The sequence below is a fragment of the Giraffa tippelskirchi genome, chromosome 1 (genome assembly GCF_054371585.1).
Source record: "Giraffa tippelskirchi isolate mGirTip1 chromosome 1, T2T-mGirTip1v1.2.pri, whole genome shotgun sequence".
In the NCBI taxonomy this organism is placed as follows: Eukaryota; Metazoa; Chordata; class Mammalia; order Artiodactyla; family Giraffidae; genus Giraffa; species Giraffa tippelskirchi.
Genome location: NC_137275.1, coordinates 130,285,797 through 130,305,481, shown reverse-complemented (window position 1 = coordinate 130,305,481; position 19,685 = coordinate 130,285,797). Strand labels below are relative to the sequence as shown.

Below are 19,685 nucleotides of genomic sequence, written 5' to 3'. Positions count from 1 at the left end.
TTCTGTTAGTCACTAGAATGGTAGTCACAATCCTAGTATTTTCTCGATGATTCAAATGCACTTTCCAAACATAAATTATTTAGGGAATTAGATTAATAAGCTACTTCTTAATTGTTTCAATGTTTTCCTAATGTTCTTTTATTTTAAAATAGCATATTTTCATTTTAGAAATTCAATAGAGAAGTAAATATATAGAGCAGAAAGTGAAAATCCATCTTAATTACTACCAATGTTTCCCTGTCTTCTACCCCAACCCCCACTTACCCAACCCCAGGATTCTTGCTCCCAAGACATAATCATCATTTGTAACAGTTTAATATGTACCCTTCAAAACTCTGTTGTGATAACTCAACATACACCCTTGATGGTCACAGTTCATTTACAGTGATAGCCATTTCTTTTGGAGGCCCCTGCCCTGGGCTGGTGGTGACTCTGTCCATCATTGAGGAGGACAGCTCATCATTGAGGAGTGCAGATGAGGGTGAGTCAGACTTGGCACCTGGTCTCAGGTGGCTCTTGGTGTAGTAGGAGAGAGAGGTGTACAGTGATAACTATAGTACAGGGTGAAAAAGGTGTGAGAGAGGAACAGATGAAGTGCTGGATTCATGGGATGAGGAAATTACCTTTGACTGGCCAAGAGGTGACAGTTGAGCTGTATCGTGAAAGACAAGATGGTTTGGAGGCAGGGAGGCAAAGAGCACATAAACGGACAATAGAAAGGCACAGAGATGCAGGGGGTTGACAAGGCTGTTCTATTTCCCCAGACTAGCAGGCATATATGAGAGTAGCAGTAGATAAAGCTGCAGGGGCAGTTTAGGGGAGAGGGGGACTCTGAACACCTCTATAATAAATCTTTAAAATTTTTTGAATACAATAGCAGCATGACTGGAGATATACATTAGGTATATTAATCAGACATTAGAGGGAGTAGAGTGTCAGTCACAGGCTTTGCAATAATTTGGAAGAGTTAGCACAATAAGGTATAGTAGCCATTGAGCCGTTGCTGAAATGGGACCTCTAGGTCTTAGCAGCTACCGCATTCCATCAAATCTAGGAAGGCTGTGATTGTATGACACACTTTTATTTTATATACTGGCATGGAGGGGAGATGCTGCCACTTAACTTTCAGACACCATGAATTACAAGATGTATCCTAATTTTAGAATCATAGTAATGAAGAAATATGCATCATAAAATGAGTGAAATAGAGTAAATTATGAGGGCACAGGGAAAAGATATGCAGGTGAGACAGGGTGCTCAGGGCTGGTGCACTGGGATGACCCTGAGGGACGGGATGAGGAGGGGGGTGGGAGGGGGGTTCAGGATGGGGGACACATGTACACCCATGGCTGATTCACATCAATGTATGGCAAAAACCACTACAATATTGTAAAGTAACTAGCCTCCAATTAAAATAAATAACTTTTTAAAAAAAGAAAAGCTATGCAGGAAAGAAAGGAGACATGAGAAAATGAAACAGGGCAGGATGATGAGATCAAAGACACAAGTGGAGAAGTAGACCTCGAAGAGAAGACTGCATCTTCCTCTTCCATGAGATGCAGAGGTGAACGAGCAGTGACTCAGAGACATATGGAAGTTGAGAAGCTAAAAACATTAAACAAATCCTAATAATCTCCATCTTGGTAAAAGAGGAGGCAAGGGCATCTGCAAAAAGAATGACAGTGGTAGGTTTGAGGGCTTGGGACTTAAAGAGTGGAAAGGTTTCAGGAAGAGGGGCATGAAAGATGGAGTATTATAGACAGTTGGCTAGAAGGACAAAAAGCATTCCCATCAGAAACAAGGGGCCTAGTTAAGGTTGAGAAACACAGGGTTATAAAGAAATCACTTGGCCCTATTTTATAACTTTGTCCAGGAACTCTTGGTACCCTGATTGAAGGATGGAAGAAAACAAGTGGAAGGTGCTTTCTGCAGGGTGGGAGAGTGGCAGGACAGGTATGGTGGAAGGACAGAAAAGCTGTGTAATCAGAATTTCTCCTAAGAGATACTGGTTTTTCTGTTGTAGTTGAATTACAATGTTAACTACTGCTGTACAACAAAGTGACTCAGTTATACACACACATACATATATATATATATACACACATATACACACATTCTCTTTCATATTCTTTCTCATTATGGTTTATTATACGATATTGAATATAGTGTCCTGTGCTGTACAGTAGGACCTTGTTTCTCCATTCTATATATACCAGTTTGCATCTGCTAAACCCCAACTCCCACTCCTACCCTCTTTCACCCCCTAACCCTTTGGCAACCACTAGTCTATTCTCTATGTCTCTTGATTCTGTTTCTGTTTGGTAGACAGGTTTATTTGTGTCATATTTTAGATTCCACATTTAAGTGACATTGTATGGTATTTGTCTCCTTTTGACGTAATTCAGTTTGGCTTCCCTTGTGGGTCAGACGGTAAAGAGTCTGCCTGCAATGCAGGAGACCCAGGTTCGATCCCTGGGTCGGGAAGATCCCCTGGAGAAGGAAATGGCAACCCACTCCAGTACTCTTGCCTAGAAAATCCCGTGGATGGAGGAGCCTGGCAGGCTACAGTCCATGGGGTCACAAACAGACACGACTGAGCGACTTCACTTTCACTCAGTATGATAATCTCTAGTTGCACGCATGTTGCTGCAAATGCCATTATTTTCGTTTTTTCTTATGACTGATTGTGAAATGTATATATGTATCATATCTTCTTTATCCAGTTGTCTGTCGATGAACATTTAAGTTGCTTCTTTGTCTTCGCTATTGTGGATAGTGCTACTATGAACATAGAGCTGCATGTGTCTTTTGAATTATCGTCTGGATGTATGCCCAGGAGTGGGATTCCTGAATCATATGGTATCTCCTAAGAGATACTATTGATTCAGCTTGCCATGGAGTTCAGAGAAGCGAGATGAGGTCAGAAGAAGAGAGATACATGAACAGGTTTTTTAAGTTGGAGGAGGGTTTTAAAGGATTCGAGATTAGTATAAAGAGGAAGAAATTTGAAGAGGTGGAGTAGGTGAATAGAAAGTTGACTAAGGAATTTCAGAATTTCATATTTAGACTTGGAGTTCTAAGTCTAAGTCATCTTGAATCTTGAAGATGTGCTATCTTTCTAAAATGCAGCTGGGAGTATATCTCTGTGTGGCTTGTAAAACCTCTATTTCAAGATGAAATCTTTTATTACGTATGGAACATCATTATGTATGGCCCCATCCTACTCCTCCAGACTAGCATCTCTCATTTTTTTCTTGTGAACCTCATATTCTAACCACACCAAACTCTTCTCCATGCCCAGAATCATCAAGACTTTAATCTACCTTTTTGCTTTTTCTCATGCTTCTTCCCTTTCATGAAAAGTTCTTTCTCTTCTCTGCTTTGCAAACTCCTATCTTGTCTTCAAGACGTAACTCAGATGGCACTTCCTCTGCCAAGCCTTACAGCAACACTGAGCACACTTTCCTCTGTGCTTCCACTCTCCTCTGTTCAGACAGCCTATGGAATCTTATCACAAGAGTAGTGATTTGTGTGTCTCTTCAGTAGATTATGGGCTTCCCTGGTGGCTCAGATGGTAAAAAATCTGCCTGTAGTGCAGGAGACCCAGGTTCAATCTCTGGGTCAGGAAGATAACCTGGAGGTAGAAATGGCTACCACTCCTGTCTTCCTGCCTGGAGAATTTCATGGACAGAGGGGCCTGGTGGGTCGCTAAGAGTTGGACACGACTGAGCAACTAACACTTTCACTTCACTTTCAGTAGATTATAAACTCCTTGTGGTCAGAACCTATCTTATTCTCTTCTTGACCCACAGTGGATGCACATAATATTAGATACTTAGTATCTGCTTTTGTTGTCTTCGTTGCTGAATTTTAAATGAATGCGGGGATCCTATGCTTTTCAAACATTAATGTGCAGTCAAATTACCTGGAGATCTTGTTAAAATTCAGATTCTCATTTAGTCTAAAGGCAGGGTCTGGGATTCTGCTTTTCTAATAAGCCACTGGGTAATACCTGTGCTTCTGGTTAATGGAAACGAATGCAGAGTCTTTGCCCAAATAGCAGAGGTGGAGTTAAGATGAAGTCAGTAGGAATGTGGAAGTGGAGCAGTGACTTGGAAGAATCCTCAGTACGAACATGGAAGCTGTAAAAATGATAGCAGAAAATCATGTGGAAAGAGATGTGTAAATCCTGGACTAAAGCAGGAGACCACTGTGTGGGGTGGTATCTGCATGACTGGATTGATAAGAGTTCTGTCGCTTATACTGTAGAAAAGGAAAGGCTGTTCAGTGATGGCAGCTGCTGTGTTGGGACTCCAGCGAAGGATGCTCTCCACATGGAGAGGGTGCGGAGGAGAGGAGCTGCACTGCAGAAAGCAGGGTTCAAGGGAGGTTAGGGGCCTCCCAATAGAATGGCATTGTCACCAGTGCAGACAGAGGATGAGGGAAGGGGAGAGCTGTGTTCTGGGGGAAGGGAAGCCCCCAAGGAAGTGAGAGGAACTAGGATGTGACAAGGAGTCATTTCCTGATCTTAAGTTTCCAGGTTCAAAGCACAGAAATTCTATTTTCCTTTTTGAAAACTCATAGGTGACAGAACAAGTAGTACTAATAAGCATTCTGTTTCCACATATAGTCTCACAGGTCTGATAATGCCAAGGATGGGTTCAATAAACCCAATTTCTTTAAGTACTAGTGTACAGAAGTAATATATGCATTTTAGCATGTGGAAAAAGACAAAAATAAATCTTAAAGTGTTTAAATTTCCTCCTCCTTATCCCTTTCCCCACGATAAGGTAATCAACCTTTATGTGTACCCTTCCAGCTTTTATCCATGCAGATTTTTTATAGGGACATTTTATTAGAGGATAAATATATCAATATTCTGATACTTAGTCACTTAGGTTTTTTCTTAATTGGAGGATAATTGCTTTACAATGTTGTGTTGATTTCTGCCTTACAGCAACTCAAATCAGCCATAAGTATGCATATGTCCCCTTCCCCCACCCTTTATCCATGCAGATTTAAGTACACATATGCAGGAATTTTTTTTCTCTTTTAAATTTTTATTTTATATTGGAGTATAGCAGATTAACAATGTTGTGATAGTTACAGGTGCACAGCAAAGGAACTCAGCCATATATATATATATATATATATATATATATATATATACATACACACACACACTGTTCTCCCCTCACTCCCCTCCCATCCAGGCTGCCACATAACGTTGAACAGAGTCCCCTGTGCTATACAGTAGGTCCTTGTTGATTATCCATTTTAAAAACAGCAGTGTGTACATGTCCATCCCAAATTCCCTAACTATCCCTTCCCCCTATTCTTTGCTCCTCGCAACCATAAGTTCATTCTCTAAGTTAGACAGGAATTTTAAAAATTTCTTAACAGTACTTTTACATGCACATTATTCTACAGGTTGGTTTTTTTTCACTTAGGACCACGTCAAGAACATCTCCCCAGGCCAATGAATAGTTTTTCTAGTCCTTTTTAAAGAGCTGTGTATAAATATAGATGTCTCATAATTTGTTCTATCATTCTCCTATTGATGGACAATTGGGTAATTTCCAAGTTTTGCTACTACAAACAACAAGACATACAAAAAGAGTCCTGTTATTACCAGGGCCTCAATAACGGAACGGAGAAGGCAATGGCACGCCACTCCAGTACTCTTGCCTGGAAAATCCCATGGACAGAGGAGCCTGGTAGGCTACAGTCCATGGGGTCGCTAAGAGTCCGACACGACTGAGCGACTTCGCTTTCACTTTTCCCTTTCATGCGCTGGAGAAGGAAATGGCAACCCACTCCAGTATTCTTGCCTGGAGAATCCCAGGGACGGCAGAGCCTGGGGCTGCCGTCAATGGGGTCGCACAGAGTCGGACACGACTGATGCAACTTAGCAGCTGCAATAACGGAAGTCTGTGATTTCAATCAGCCACCCATATCACAAGTTACTTTTATATCCAGTACATCTTTTATCGAAGCCTAGCAGTGGCTAAACCTGTCCTATCCAATATAGTAGCCACCAGTCACATGTAACTGTTTAAATTTACTAAAATCAAAAATTCACGTCCTCCATCACATCAGCGTCATTTCAGGTGCCCTCAGTAGCCACATGTGAGTAGTGGCTGCCCCGTGGAACAGAAAGACTGTTTCTATCCTCATAGAAAATTCCATCAGACAGCCTGGACTAGACATTAACATTAGATCCTAGAAAAGGACATCTTTTTCAGTGAGCTCGTGTGTTAAGGAGAGCACATTTCTAAAAGTACAAACTTTGTGTCTTAATTGATTGCCTCTACAGTTACTTCAATGAGAATCAATACCCAGATGAAGCAAAGAGAGAAGAAATTGCGAATGCTTGCAACGCAGTGATACAGAAGCCAGGTAAGGCAGCAAGTGTGCCTGGCTCTGTGCTGCGCTCGGACCAGCATTTGGGACGTCGGTCTCTTCCTCATCCCGGCGGGTGCTCTTGGCTCCATTCCCACCATCCTCCTGTGGATGGTCATTGCCTTGCCCTATCTGTTCACACTGTACTTCTGAGGGGGTGATTACACGACTCCAAGTTAGGCTTCATGTGGGAAAGTTCCAGTGAGTGTCCTTGCTTGAGATATGCAACCTTGAAATGACTAGTTTTAAACACTGTATAGATTTCTTTTTCCAAAAATACAGCATAAACATACCAGTTTCAAAATAGTTTTAAAGTTGGCATACTTAAACAAGGTTTGTTAATGTAAACATTAAGATAATTTTGTTTTGTAATTGTTGAAAATTGTATAATTCTGTATTCCTGTTTAAAGAAAGAATTCTTTTTGGAGCCGACTTCTTTCCCATTTCTACAGTGGGATGACTTCTTAGCTCAGAGTATTTCCATTCTGAAGTCCAGTTGTTCCTGTGCAAGTCAGCAGAGCCCCTGAAACACTTCATACATCGTGTGCTAAAATGCTCTTCCACAGATTATTGGTGGTGGTGGTTTTTTTTTTTTTTTTAACCCAGAAACCATTCTCAGTGAAGAGTATCCAATTGATCTCCATTTGGCCAGTTAATTGGATTGGCTTTAAGGGTACATACAAAAGTATCACTTTTTTATGTTTTAAGTTTTACCACTGTTTTGTGATAATTAAATACTAATTTATTCTCTCTTAGTTAGAAGCCAGACTTCTAACCATCCAGAACATACACACTCAGCTACAACGACATCGGCACCCTTACTTCTCACAGGCCAAAGCCCCAGCCCTAACGCTGTGCTGGATGCAACTCAGACTCTTCCTGGAAAATACTTAACCCCCGTGCATCAAGTGCCTGACCTGTTTTCTGGTTCCTCTACCCACTGAGGGTTAAAAACTAGAATAGAAAACGATGAAGGAGAAGGGTGGTTGCCATGTTGGTAAACATGGTGCTATCCATAAACCGTCATATTTAACAGCAGTTTGCACCTTGAATTGTGCTGTGTGTTCCAGTGTAGTTACAATAACAGATGGGCAAAGTGACCTTAGTCTTTAAGAAGACATAGATAGTGGTCTCTGTCTTAAGACAGCAGGAAACTAGTTAATACAAGGCCTTAAAGATGTAAGGAAACTTTAGCTATATGGGAATGTGATAAATAATAATATATTCATCTAAGTTCAGTTCAGTTCAGTCGCTCAATTGTGTCCGACTCTTTGCGACCCCATGAATCGCAGCACACCAGGCCTCCCTGTCCATCACCAACTCCCAGTAAATGATGCTAATTAAATGAAGCTTTCATATTACTGTCATGTGAACTTTGAACCCTAGCAGACTGAATCCCTTAATATTTTATATTGGAATTCCTTAATATTGTGTGGCTTTCTGAATTGAAGCATTTTGTGTTATTAGGGCTGTTGGTATGTTTATTTATCCATCCTATCCTAAGTCGCTTCAGTCATGTCTGACTCTCTGTGACCCTATGGACTATAGCCCACCAGGCTCCTCTGTCCATGGGATTTTCCAGGCAAGAATACTAGAGTGGGTTGCCATGCCCTCCTCGAGGGGATCTTCCCAACCCAGGAACTGAACCCATATCTCTTGTCTCCTGCATTGGCAGGCGGGTTCTTTACCACTATTTATATGTTTATTCTGGAGAAGGAAATGGCAACCCACTCCAGTGTTCTTGCCTGGAGAATCCCATGGACAGAGGAGCCTGGCAGGCTACAGTCCATGGGGTCGTGAGGGTCGGACACAACTTAGTAACTAAACCACCACCACCATATGTTTATTCATCCAATAATGAAGTCTATATATAGTACTAGATCATGATAAAAAGGCAATGGCACCCCACTCCAGTACCCTTGCCTGGAAAATCACATGGACGGAGAAGCCTGGTAGGCTGCAGTCCATGGGGTCGCGAAGAGTCGGACACGACTGAGCGACTTCACTTTCACTCTTCACTTTCATGCACTGGGGAAGGAAATGGCAAGCCACTCCAGTGTTCTTGCCTGGAGTATCCCAGGGACGGGGGAGCCTGGTGGGCTGCCGTCTATGGGGTCGCGCAGAGTCGGACATGACTGAAGTGACTTAGCAGCAGCAGCAGCATGATAAAAAAAAATTCTATATCTGTTATTCTGGCAATAAATGCAGTGAAAAGAACATTTGAAAAAAAATGTATTGTCCCTTAAAACTAGCCTCAGATACAGATTTTCTGAATTTACTGCATGTCTTCACAGGCAAAAAACTGTCAGATCTGGAACGAGTTACCTCCCTGAAAGTATATAATTGGTTTGCTAACAGGCGGAAGGAGATCAAGAGAAGAGCCAATATCGGTAATGTATCCAAGAGGCTGCTGTCTCTTTGGAGGCAGTCCTGGGCTGTGTGTTTAAGAGTGACTTCAGTTTAGAACTGCAGGTCTAAATGAGCCTACCCTTTAAGCCTAACAAGAATTGCCCTTATGTTTTTCTTCACTGTATTTTTAATAATGTAACGTTAATATTAATCATACTATTTGTATAGTACTAAGAAAGACATTATTATTTCTAAACCTCATCGTTCTTAGTGCAAGAATCTGGAATTAGACATGATCTCTGATCAGTTACTCCTGTGGTGCAGATGAAAGCTACCTGTAAGGCCTTGAGAGGGGGAATGTGACACCCTAAGCCTTTTCATTGTTACCAGGCTATGACCCAGAGGCTAATAAACATCTGATTAATAGAATTGGAATAAAAGCGTCATAATATACAGGGAACCTAGTAAAAAGGGAGATTGAACAAAAAAGCATTTAAGAAACATGAATTGATGAGATCAGGAATGGTGGGCTGGTTTTGAGCTTCTAAAATTGTATTTCACTTATAAACTTACTTCTTCATCATGACAATCCTCAAATGCTTTATAGAACCCCGAGACAGGAGAGCCGTTTAATTAGTTGGTAAGTATGAAGCACCTACCAGTCAGCCACTCAGATGTACACACGAAGCAACAGGGGCTCCAGAATGGCAAACGTGTTGTTCCTCCCCTGACCTCTGTGCCACTGAATTCCATCTGTCTGCAATTGAGAAGAAACAAGACTTAGTCTAGGGTTTTGTTTAATTGCATTCTCATTTCCTCAATACAAATTCAATGTTTAGACCTTTATGGTATGGTAACAGATAATTTAGGGATCTGTTTGCTTTTTTCGAAGAAGCAGCAATCCTGGAGAGCCATGGGATAGATGTACAGAGTCCAGGAGGCCACTCCAACAGTGATGATGTGGACGGAAATGACTACTCGGAGCAGGTGAGCCATGGAGCAGGCGCTGCTGGGTGCAGAGTGGGTGGGGTCGTGTGACAACTCAATTCTGTGGGTGCGCTTTGTCCGGGGTGGGGGGGGGGCGAGCTAATGTCCCTCCAGCTCTGCTCATGTCTAGTTAGATTTTCATATAACTTGAATGTGGTTAAGATTCAGTTGTCCTGTTGAATTTGTGAGAAATCCTTATTCACCCACACGGATTTATTGTCATACAACAGGATACTTGGCAAGTACGCAATGGGGAGGAGGAGGAGGGAAGAAGTTCAGAGGGAGGCAGAGAAGCAGAGAAGGTAGAAGAAGAGAGGAGGATCTGATCCAAACAAGCAAGTTCCACCATCCACCACACACACACGCAATGTCGGAGAGGTGCTAGGGGCTTCGGGCAGCCGCGGCCCTGCCTGGACACGAACCCACCCGCACGCAGTGGAGGGGCCTGCCCGCCCCGGCCCCATGCCATGGGAGCCCTCGTGCCGAGACCGTGGTCCCTCCAGAGTCTTTGGCACATGGATACACACACACCCTCTCATAAATGCATGACTGCTCACCTCACCCTGACTTCCTCTTCATTGCTTAAGGGGGAAAATATATTTAATTGTAGACACTGGATGGAATAATTCATTAAGTAAGAATGTGGGAGTTTTTCCCCACATTTAAACTTAAAGATTTAAATTTTTTTTAAAGGATTTTAAACGCACTCCATTTGGAATATGAAGAGAATGTGTGGTCTCTCTAGATGCCAGCAGAAACACGTTTGCTCTTTCCTAGTCACTGTACCCTGCTCAGCCAGCTCGTAAACAAGAGTCCACCATGCTCTCCTTCTGCTCACCATCCTGCAGCTTGAGCGTAGACACTGCCCGAGTCCCTACAGTTCCATGCTGATCCCTGTTTAAGCCAAAGACCAGCCTGTGAGAATGAACAGTATAGCCTATACTTCCCAAGGCTTCTCATTCCCCGCCTCGGAGGACCCCACATCAGAGCTAGACGTTTCACTCTAGAGAACGTTCTGGGAGTCTAAGCAGTAACATCCTTATTAGTTTACCAGTGTAGATGGATCATTTCCATCGTTTTTCCAGAGGCCCTAAGGGCAGCACATACCATGCTTTTTTCCCAGGAAGGGACTTACCCTCCCCAAAGCTTTCTGCGGTAGAGTCCCCTGAAGATGACAGGTGAGAAACTATACCCTATTTGTAACTCCACCTTCAGTGCCTGACGAACACCCTGCAGTGCAGCTTCCTTTACAGCTGTACTGTTTATCACACAGCGACGTGGAAGGCAAGCTTCACACCTTCCAAGTACAACACCTGCACTTCCCTCCCCCGGCTCTCCTTACAGCCAGAGAGTGTGTAGCCACTTCCGACAGTTACACTTCTCTCCTGTTGTAACTGAGAGTTTGGAGTTTTAGGAGGGTTTCGGTTTATTTTCTACTAAAATGCATTTTTATCCGTAAGGTGTTGGTATCTGTAGTTTTGTCTGGTTTTCTCAACTGAGTAGAGAGATACTGTGAACTGTAATAGTCTGTAAGAGCACCCATCCAGAATGTAAGCTCACTAGTGTGGCCCTCAATCACTAGTGCTGTAGTGGTTGCAAACCTGTAATGGTCCAGGCTTGATCACCATCCCCAGCAGTCTTTCTGACAGAAGGAAAAATTCTCAGCAAAAAAAAAAAAAACACACTGTAGTGCTTTTTATCTGTTGAACCATCAAAATGCCAACCAGCAGTCTCTGAACCTGTATCCATTCAGTGTCTACTTAAATACATTTCACCTCTACCCTGTTATGACCCCTCCCACAAATGTTCTGCTTCCCCTTGCCCCAGCATGCTTTTCTGTGAGCTGGAGGATCTCACCAGTCCCCCAATAACATCTGCTTCTTATTTCTGCACGTCTAGGATGACAGCACTAGCCATAGTGACCACCAAGACCCCATCTCGTTAGCTGTGGAAATGGCAGCAGTCAACCACACTATCTTGGCACTGGCCCGACAAGGAGCCAACGAAATCAAGACAGAGGCCCTGGATGACGACTGATGAGGGAGGGCTGAACGCGAGAAGTTAACTTAGTTTAGACGTAGCACCTTAGCAGACTTTCCTCGGTCCTTAACATGTGTTCTTACAGTATAACTTGCAGTTTCTTGTATGTCAGTTAGCCCTTAGGGTCTTGTTCTGTGAAGATGGCATGGTGCCCTCAGCCTTTGCATATACTCTCTCAGTATTAATTCCCAGTAACTAATAACCAACCAACCAACCAAACTTCCCTCTCCCAGCCCCCGAGGCTAGAAAATCTTGCTGCTCTGTCTTAGCATTCCAAGAAAGTGCTTCCAGGTATTTAGCTAGCCCTCAGTTCTCAAATAGTAGGCTCCATGTAAAACCTTGGGTACCTTTAGATTCCTGTAACACTAGTCTCTACCCCTCTTCCTTCCCCAAGACTGGTAGGATGCAAGCTGAGGTAGTGTGGCCAGGATTGACAGACACCATTTGGGGAGTGTCCGCAGAGTGAAAGGAACACTAGAACCCCACCTCCACGTGGGAATAATTGATTTCCAGCTGCAATAAGCCGTGCCTCATAATAGTCACACCGTGGCTAGATTATACTTCTTTGGGTGCTGTGCTAAGAATGTCAGTGGAAAAACTCGATCTCAGATTTCGGTTGATGTTAACATGCCTGACACAGACATCCTTTCCTCTCACGAGCTGTGTGACTGAGTAGAAAAATACTGCCTTCTGCCTTTGGGACCATGAGTAAACAGAAAAATGACAAAAAAAAAAAGTTTAAAAAAACCCCACAAAACCCAGCTTGAGAGCATTGGGAAAAACCATGAGCCGAATGTGTAATAATGGTGGATGTTATTAGCACCACTATGCAGCACGTGGCACAGGTACGAGCCCCCCTGGAAAGGCGCCGGAAGTCATCGCGGAAGTGGCTCTGCCTCCTGTCTGTGTCCCCTTCCCTTGCTACCAAAAAAGCAGAAAGGTGATTCGAGGATGGAGCTAAGGCCAGAAGTGAGTGAACGAACCTCCAGTCCCTGTAGCCATTAAACTGAAGCCCCCTCGACATGAGAGGTTGGTGGAGGACTCTGTAGTGGGATTATGCCTACTGACCGTCACAAGCGCAAATGCTTTCCTAAATAGCAGAAAAAAGCAGGGGACGTTTGCCACTTCCGTGGCAGGTCTGCAAGATGTGACTTGCTTTGGTGTTCTCTTTACTCTGTCCTTGTAGAGGTGTGAAAAGCTATATTGCTACAGGCAATTTATTTAATAATTGGAAGCCATATTGATAATGGATGTGGTAATATTTGTAAAGTTTAATCTACTTTAAGCGGCAGTAACTAATGGAATTTTTTTCCTTGATCACATATGTAGCACTTTTGTTACTTTTTAAAGATATTTATATTTGATAAATCTTTTTTTCATTTTGAGAACTCAAAATACCAAACAGTGAACTTGCGTTACAAAAGTCACCCTGTGATCACCTTGTCATCCAGTAGCGAAATGATGAACTACTCATGCATCCAAGATATTACATCTGCCAGCCTCGTATGAAAATGATCTCTTGGCATCTCGATTAAAGGACACAGTGTCACAGTGCATAAGAGGAACAGCCTCCAGTGTAGGGTGCGTCTGAAAGAGGCACGACTGCTCTGTATTTCCTGCCTCACTCCACCTCTCTGCGTACGACAAAACCTTGTTTAAAGGGGAATGTGGAGAGGGCTGGCTCTTAAGCAAGGTTTCGTCTGTTTCTCCATTACCTGAAAATGATTTCTAAGATTGAAGGAGGGGGCTATTTCCTGACCTCTTCACCCTTCCTCACCCACCAAATGTTTTCAACTTAAAACCATTGAAAGAGAGAGAATGACTGGCCTTCCTGTTTTCCCTTCCTCATCAGTGAGATTCTGAATATCCGCCAGCTTCTAGCTGGTCTCACTCCACCTAAGGCACCTGCTGATGCGCTCACCTCCGCGTCTGTCCATCCTGCTTACGTCAGTGTGAGGAGGCCTTTGGGAGGCATGGAGGTGCTGCCTCTGTGGGTCCGTGACTTTACAGAGCTACAGGCAGGACCTGCTCTTGTCCTAGGATTTCAGGGGGAAAATGTATATATATTTTTTTCAGCTTCCCAGAATTGAAGTAAAATGGAGTAGTCTTTTTCTGTTTCACTGTATTACTTGAACCAACAAATTCAAGAGTAGCATTTGTTGTTCTCAGGAATGACCCGCCCTCCCCCCACCCCCATTCATCTTCTTTCTTGGTGTGGTTGACTTTTTATTGCAATTAGACTGTGTTTGCTTTCTTTCCTTTGATATTATTTAGAAAAAAATATAAAATATCTTTCCATCTCGGTGGAATTTTTGTCTACTTTCAGTTAAATCCGAAAGGAAAGAAGAGAGAAAAATACACTGTCTGACAAGCTGCATCCATGATTTATTGTAAGGAGATTATTATAATTGATAGCTTCTTTATGATGGGATTGCTAGTATCATCTGTTCTTGCTGGTTCCTTTTAAAGAAACAGACTCAAACTGTAAAGGCAGCTGCAGTTTCTAAAGAAACAGAGTGATTGCAGAGAAGAGCCAAAAGGTTTCAATGTTTTAAGACCTTTCAGGAAGGAAAGTTTCAGAGAATAAAGGTGAGTATATGTGAAGGCAGTACCAGGTGCTACCCAGAAATCTGAAAAAAGTGAAAGAATGTGTTTGCCAGGCAGGGTAGCAGCGCCTTGGGTTCAGTAGGAGCCAGAGGAAGGAGCCTTCACTCCTTTCATTAAAGACAACTGCTGGTCTGCTCGAACTGCCACTGCCTTATGTTTAACTTCGGATTTCTCACCAAGAGTGAAAATTTAGTTCTTTGGGTCTTCAGTTTAAATCTACTACAGGTTTTTTGTCATCAGGTTTAACTCTGCTGTCTTCTCCCTTAGTTCTTACCATGGCATGTGGAGTTGCCACTAATTAGTAATATCTTTGGGGAGTAATTTTTTTTCTTCAGCTTTTTCAGGTTTAAGGGGTGGTATTAAAATAGAAACCGTAAGTTTCTCTCTGAAGGGAAAATAGACTCTTTAAAAAAAATCCCACTGTATGCTTTTTGGTTTTTCTGTCCTCTTTTCTCACTTCCTGCTGTACATTTTTCAGGCCCCAGAGGACTGTTTCAGGGGCTGCTGCTTCCCAGGTGAGGAACCCTTGCAAGCAGTTCCAGGTAACTTATTTTTTTTAAGACACTTTCATTGAATTATTGCAGTCACATGGGTAAACTTCCTCCCCTTCTTAAAACAGAGCCTTACAGAGGGACCTTTTAAAGATGGACCATCCTAATGCCATTTTTGCATTAAATGAGAACCTTACCACCAGATGAAGGCCAGTCAGTACTAAGTAAACAGTGTGGTTTATTTCAGAAGAGTTTGTAAGGTTGGAGTAAAGCTTAAAGCAGTTTTCTTCATAATCTTGGTCCTTTGAGTGTTAGAGGAGTGTGGTTAGCTTCTCTCACCTTTGGGGTCTGTACAGTTCCCACACTCCGGCGTTTGGCGGGGTTGGGTCTTCCCCACATCCCCATTGTCCTTCACAGGAAGACAGAGCCTCAAACGGGAAGACCACTCTAAGTCCACTCGAGGAGATTGGAGGGTCCACACCCAGGCCTATAGGGTTGCAGCAGTTTGTGATCAGCAGCTCCTCTATCCAGATGTCCAGGTATATCTTTACCTCCAAAGGGACAACTCATGAAGAGCTAGTGACAGAGTTGTTTCATTTCTTCCTGTTTGGCCTTTGTACAGTTTCAACTAGCAGGTATAAGAAAATCGTCTTTGATTTCATCAGAAATCTACAGGCACATCCTCTCTGTCTGTGGTTAACTCCTCTTCTCTTTGGGCTCCAAACCAAGGCCTCCTCGTGAGCTGACTTCCTGCTGGAATTTTCTCATCTTCTGCAGCAGGCAGAGTAGGGGGTGTGGTCCATCTTGTCACACAAACACTCCTTCCTGTCTTCCAGCCCTGCTTTTTGACTAGCTACTTATTCCAGTGACCAGCCATTCTCTCTGCCCACCCAGTGGGAATAATCCCTTTTTTCATAAATGAGCCCCTACTCCCGTCCTAAAAATGTGAATATCAAGTCCTTCTCTCTCTTTGGTCTTAAGAACAGTTTGGGTAGAAGCAGTCTTCCCATGCAACTATGGCTTTGCCTTTTAAAATTGCTTTTTCTCTTTTTGTTGTCAGAGAACCACCAGAGGATTTTTTTTTTTCCCCAGTGAGTCTCAAAAAATTCTTAGGCAATAATTTCTCTTATTGATGACTTTGTGCACAGTCTCGTGTGCTCTGCATTGAATAGCCTGACCCTCTACTTGTGCGTTGGTTTTCTGTGCTAACCTGTCTGTGATTTAAACCTTACGTCAGAGTGGTGATAGAGTTTGTCATTTTGTTGTTGTGATTACATTAGTGTTTTACTACTGTATTCATTGGGGCTGCGTTGAGACCAGCCAAATCCATTTATAGCTTTACTGAGCCGCATTTGTTTGTCAGGATTTCCCAAGTGAAAGTTGGGCGCACTGACCAGCTCCTGCTGGTGGTATCTGTTTAGGGGTGGGATGGGGGGGAGGAGTTACAGAAAACATTCCTTTTTGTGTGTTCTCTAAATAACTAGAGTGTTTACTCAGGATTTGGGGATCAGTTGTTAGCCATATTAAATTTGGCAAACTGAGCTGTGTGCTCTGGAAACCCTCTTCTGTTTCCTGATCTCCATACTGTCTAGTTGACCATTACCTGCTAATACCTAAGTTACCCGGTTGAGAGGTATTACACCACACTGAAAGCAGAAGGGTTTACCTGCGAGGCAGCCATGGGTGCCCAGGCTCTCCTGAGGGAAAGTTTCCCCAGAGGGGAGGGGGCTGTGAGGGCCCTTCCTTTTCCAGTCCTGCGGTCTCCTTCACTATATGCTCCTCTTTCCAGAAGATGCTAATCACTTTAGAGAAAAGGTTTCCTTATCCCTCTTAAGAGAAACCGCGAACCCACCACGTTCAGGTGGTGGGAAAGGCTTTTTAAACACATCAAGCCCACAAGCCCATCTTCCCCCACAGAAACCCCCTCACAAACTGGTCATACAAGAGGCCGTTCTTCATGCTCACTGGCTGTATGTGCCAGCTACTCATCTTGCCGTCTCAGAGGCTGACTCGCTACATGCTTATAAATTGAGGACTTTGCATATCAGCCACATTCTTCCTCCTTAACGGGGAGGAAAAACAGCAGCAGAAGGAAAGGTAACAACCTGAGAAATCTAGTTTTCTATAACAGTGCTTTTCTTTTCTAATCAAGAGGGGAATAAATATAGGAGAAAAGAGAGGAAAAATCTGGCTGCACCTGAGGATCTTACATCCTGTGCTCACCCAGAGACCTCGAGGCCGTGGTAGGCGCCCTGGGAGTACAGGTATGTCCATCCTGGACTTAGTTTTTTCCTTCTTCCCACGACACCTGGGGCCAAGCAGAACTAAATCTAGTTCATTCCATTGGATTGAACTCTAACTAGCATTTTTATACCCCCAACAGTTTACCACACACATTTCACACCCATTAGCTCATTAGCCAGCTCCCAAACACCAAGCAGAAGGACACTGGCGGGGGCCTCTGCCTTTCTCTCCTGACATCCCGTTTACTTGGAAAGTTCTGGGAGCCCTTTGCACCCGACTGGACAGCAGTGTTGTGCCCGCCAGTGGGTGTGGGGGCAGCAGTGGGATGGGGACCATTGCCGCACACCAGCCCACGTGCACACAGCTTGCCTGGCACTTCAGACACCTCGGGACGCCGGCTCCCTTGACTCCGTTCTCATTTTCTCTCTCTTAAATAAAAATGGCTCTCTACAGCCATAATTAACTCTCAAATTCACACTGGTGTGCTGTGATCAAATGAAGGTTTGCCTGAATCCTTTCAAAGTGTAACCATGGTAATTGAGGGGGGTGGAACAGAATGAGTATATAAAAATATAATGACAATTGTTCTGAATGACTGAGTGTCCTCCTGACATGTAATTAGCTGTTTTAGCAAGATGTAGATTGGCATGGTCATAATTAAAAGGATTTCTGTCCTTTATGTGACTGGAGATGGCAGATCTCCCGTTCCCTGTTCCCTTTGAGCACTAATGCTCCCTAGAACGTTTGGAACAGCAACTCAGTAAACTGAAATAATGACAAAGTGTTTGTGTCCGCGCCGAAGTGAAAGGGAAGGATTTGGAGTGATCTCAGCTCCCAGATGGAAGCCTTGATTAGTGCTCCATGTTTGGGATTCTGAGTCCACCATTGCGGAGCCTCCAGGTCACTCTGTCCCATGTGCTGACCAGCTCAGGTACTGCGTTGGCCTTACCTGAGGCCGCCTGCTTAACAGACTCCGTAGAATTCTCCATTTCTCTTTGGTCGCTTGATGTCTCCACTGCTGTCACCATCAGAAAGTGTTTTTCAGACAAGAGCTTGCACTGGAGCTAAATGAGATTTTCATAACCTAGGGCAGAAGACATGAACACACTTGAATGAACCAAAACATAAAGAACGATGCGGCCTAAGTGGAGTCCTGCTATCTGCAGTGTCCCACCATTACTGGCAGGGTAGGACACGTCTGAGTTTCACCCACGTGTGCGCACGTCACTGCCTCTGGTTCTCGAAGTTCTCCCCCTTGTCCTGCCGTGTCAGTGGGACTGTCCCCCGGCCCTTCCCCATCCATGTTCCCTCCCTCCCACCTTGTCTCATTGAACACCATGGGGTCTTGACACCATACATGGCCTCCTGCCCACAGAGCCCGCATTCTCACCCTGAGGCCTCAGGCTGGACGGGAGCCGCTGCCTCGCTCTCTAGAACAGGCCTCGTTTGGTTTCCCCATCACTTCGGTTGTACGATGCAGAGTGCATCTCCATGAATACCAGCACCAGCATAGTGCCCAGTGGCCCCTCACAAGCCGCTTCACCTGAGGCTCCTGACTTTGCTGGTGAGCCTGGCCCCTGAGCCCTTTCTTCTTCAGGCCTGGACACTCCAGGGTGGGGCAGCAGCCACCCTAGAGAAAATACAGCTCTTGTTTTGTTCACACTTTGCTGCTGACCCTTGTGCAGCAGCCTTGCCCCCTCCGCACAGCAGAGGGAATCCTGCTCCAAACGCTAAATGTCAGTTCCATGAAAGTGCTGAGGTAGGCTGCTGCTTCACAACCATCCTCCCCCTTCACGCCCAAACACAGACACACACAATCAGGATAGTTGCTGCCTTGGGGTTCTTTTTTCCCTCCTCAAAATACTTACAGCCCAGTGTACAGCAGTCAGGGAAGATAACTGCTATAAGAGGCTCTTCCTCAGTGCCGCTTCTCCTACAAGATCAGAAGCAACTTACCCCTGCTTCCGCCACCCTGTGCAGTCACGGTGACTCTGGGGATTCCCTCCATATTCTGACGCTTGGAATGGCTGCAGGTTTATGAAGACCAAAGTATCGCATCTTAGTTTCCCGAATGCTGAAAGACAAGTGTCTCCATTAGAACAGAGAATCTGTCTTTAAGATTAGCGATTCAGAAAACTGACCAGCTGAGTCTATGATTTGTGGGCCATGCATTCAGCCAGCGAGCAGAACATTCTTTGATTATCTGCTTACATTCAAAGAAAATAGAACTATCACTGCAGTTAAAACCTTCCAACACAATCTTACTATTTTAGGGATCAAAGTCTTAGATGTGCTGCTTAAAGGATGGTGCTACTTAAAAAGAACTGGAGCTGGTGAGACATTTCCCTCCCCAGATGCTTCCAGAAGCCACTCTGGTGATTCAGGAAACCCTTCACCACCACAGCCCCCACTAAAAAGAAAGTAAAGCCAACTTACCAAATCGGTGAAAACATAGATAGTGCTTATCCCTGACTATGTATTTTTTGGGGAATAAAACACCAGAAGTAACCAGAATACAATGCTGCCATCCTAAACTGTCATCAACGCTCAGACTGCCCACACATC

General features: G+C 44.0%; 1 protein-coding gene and 1 long non-coding RNA gene across 51 annotated transcripts in view; both read left to right on the top strand.

Moving 5' to 3' along the window:
• The window catches only part of HMBOX1 (homeobox containing 1), a 188,455-nt gene extending 176,590 nt beyond the window's left edge, over nt 1–11,865 (top strand). For 8 of the 50 annotated variants that reach the window (XM_081496601.1, XM_081496488.1, XM_081496518.1 and 5 more), the window contains 4 exons: nt 6,317–6,399; nt 8,697–8,792; nt 9,647–9,738; nt 11,638–11,865. In XM_081496601.1, the coding sequence (XP_081352727.1) occupies nt 6,317–6,399; nt 8,697–8,792; nt 9,647–9,738; nt 11,638–11,775 (409 nt within the window). In that variant the 3' untranslated portion in view covers nt 11,776–11,865. Of the gene's footprint in view, nt 1–6,316; nt 6,400–8,696; nt 8,793–9,643; nt 9,739–9,968; nt 10,074–11,637 lie in introns of all 50 variants that reach the window. The other 42 variants (XM_081496730.1, XM_081496610.1, XM_081496637.1 and 39 more) reach the window with 8 other exon arrangements.
• Nucleotides 11,866–12,438: 573 nt separating this feature from the next.
• On the top strand, nt 12,439–15,820 carry LOC145509015 (uncharacterized). Its single transcript, XR_014055784.1, has 4 exons — nt 12,439–13,359; nt 14,105–14,367; nt 14,864–14,900; nt 15,294–15,820. It is a non-coding gene; the product is annotated as an uncharacterized LOC145509015 (long non-coding RNA).
• Nucleotides 15,821–19,685: the final 3,865 nt, after the last annotated feature.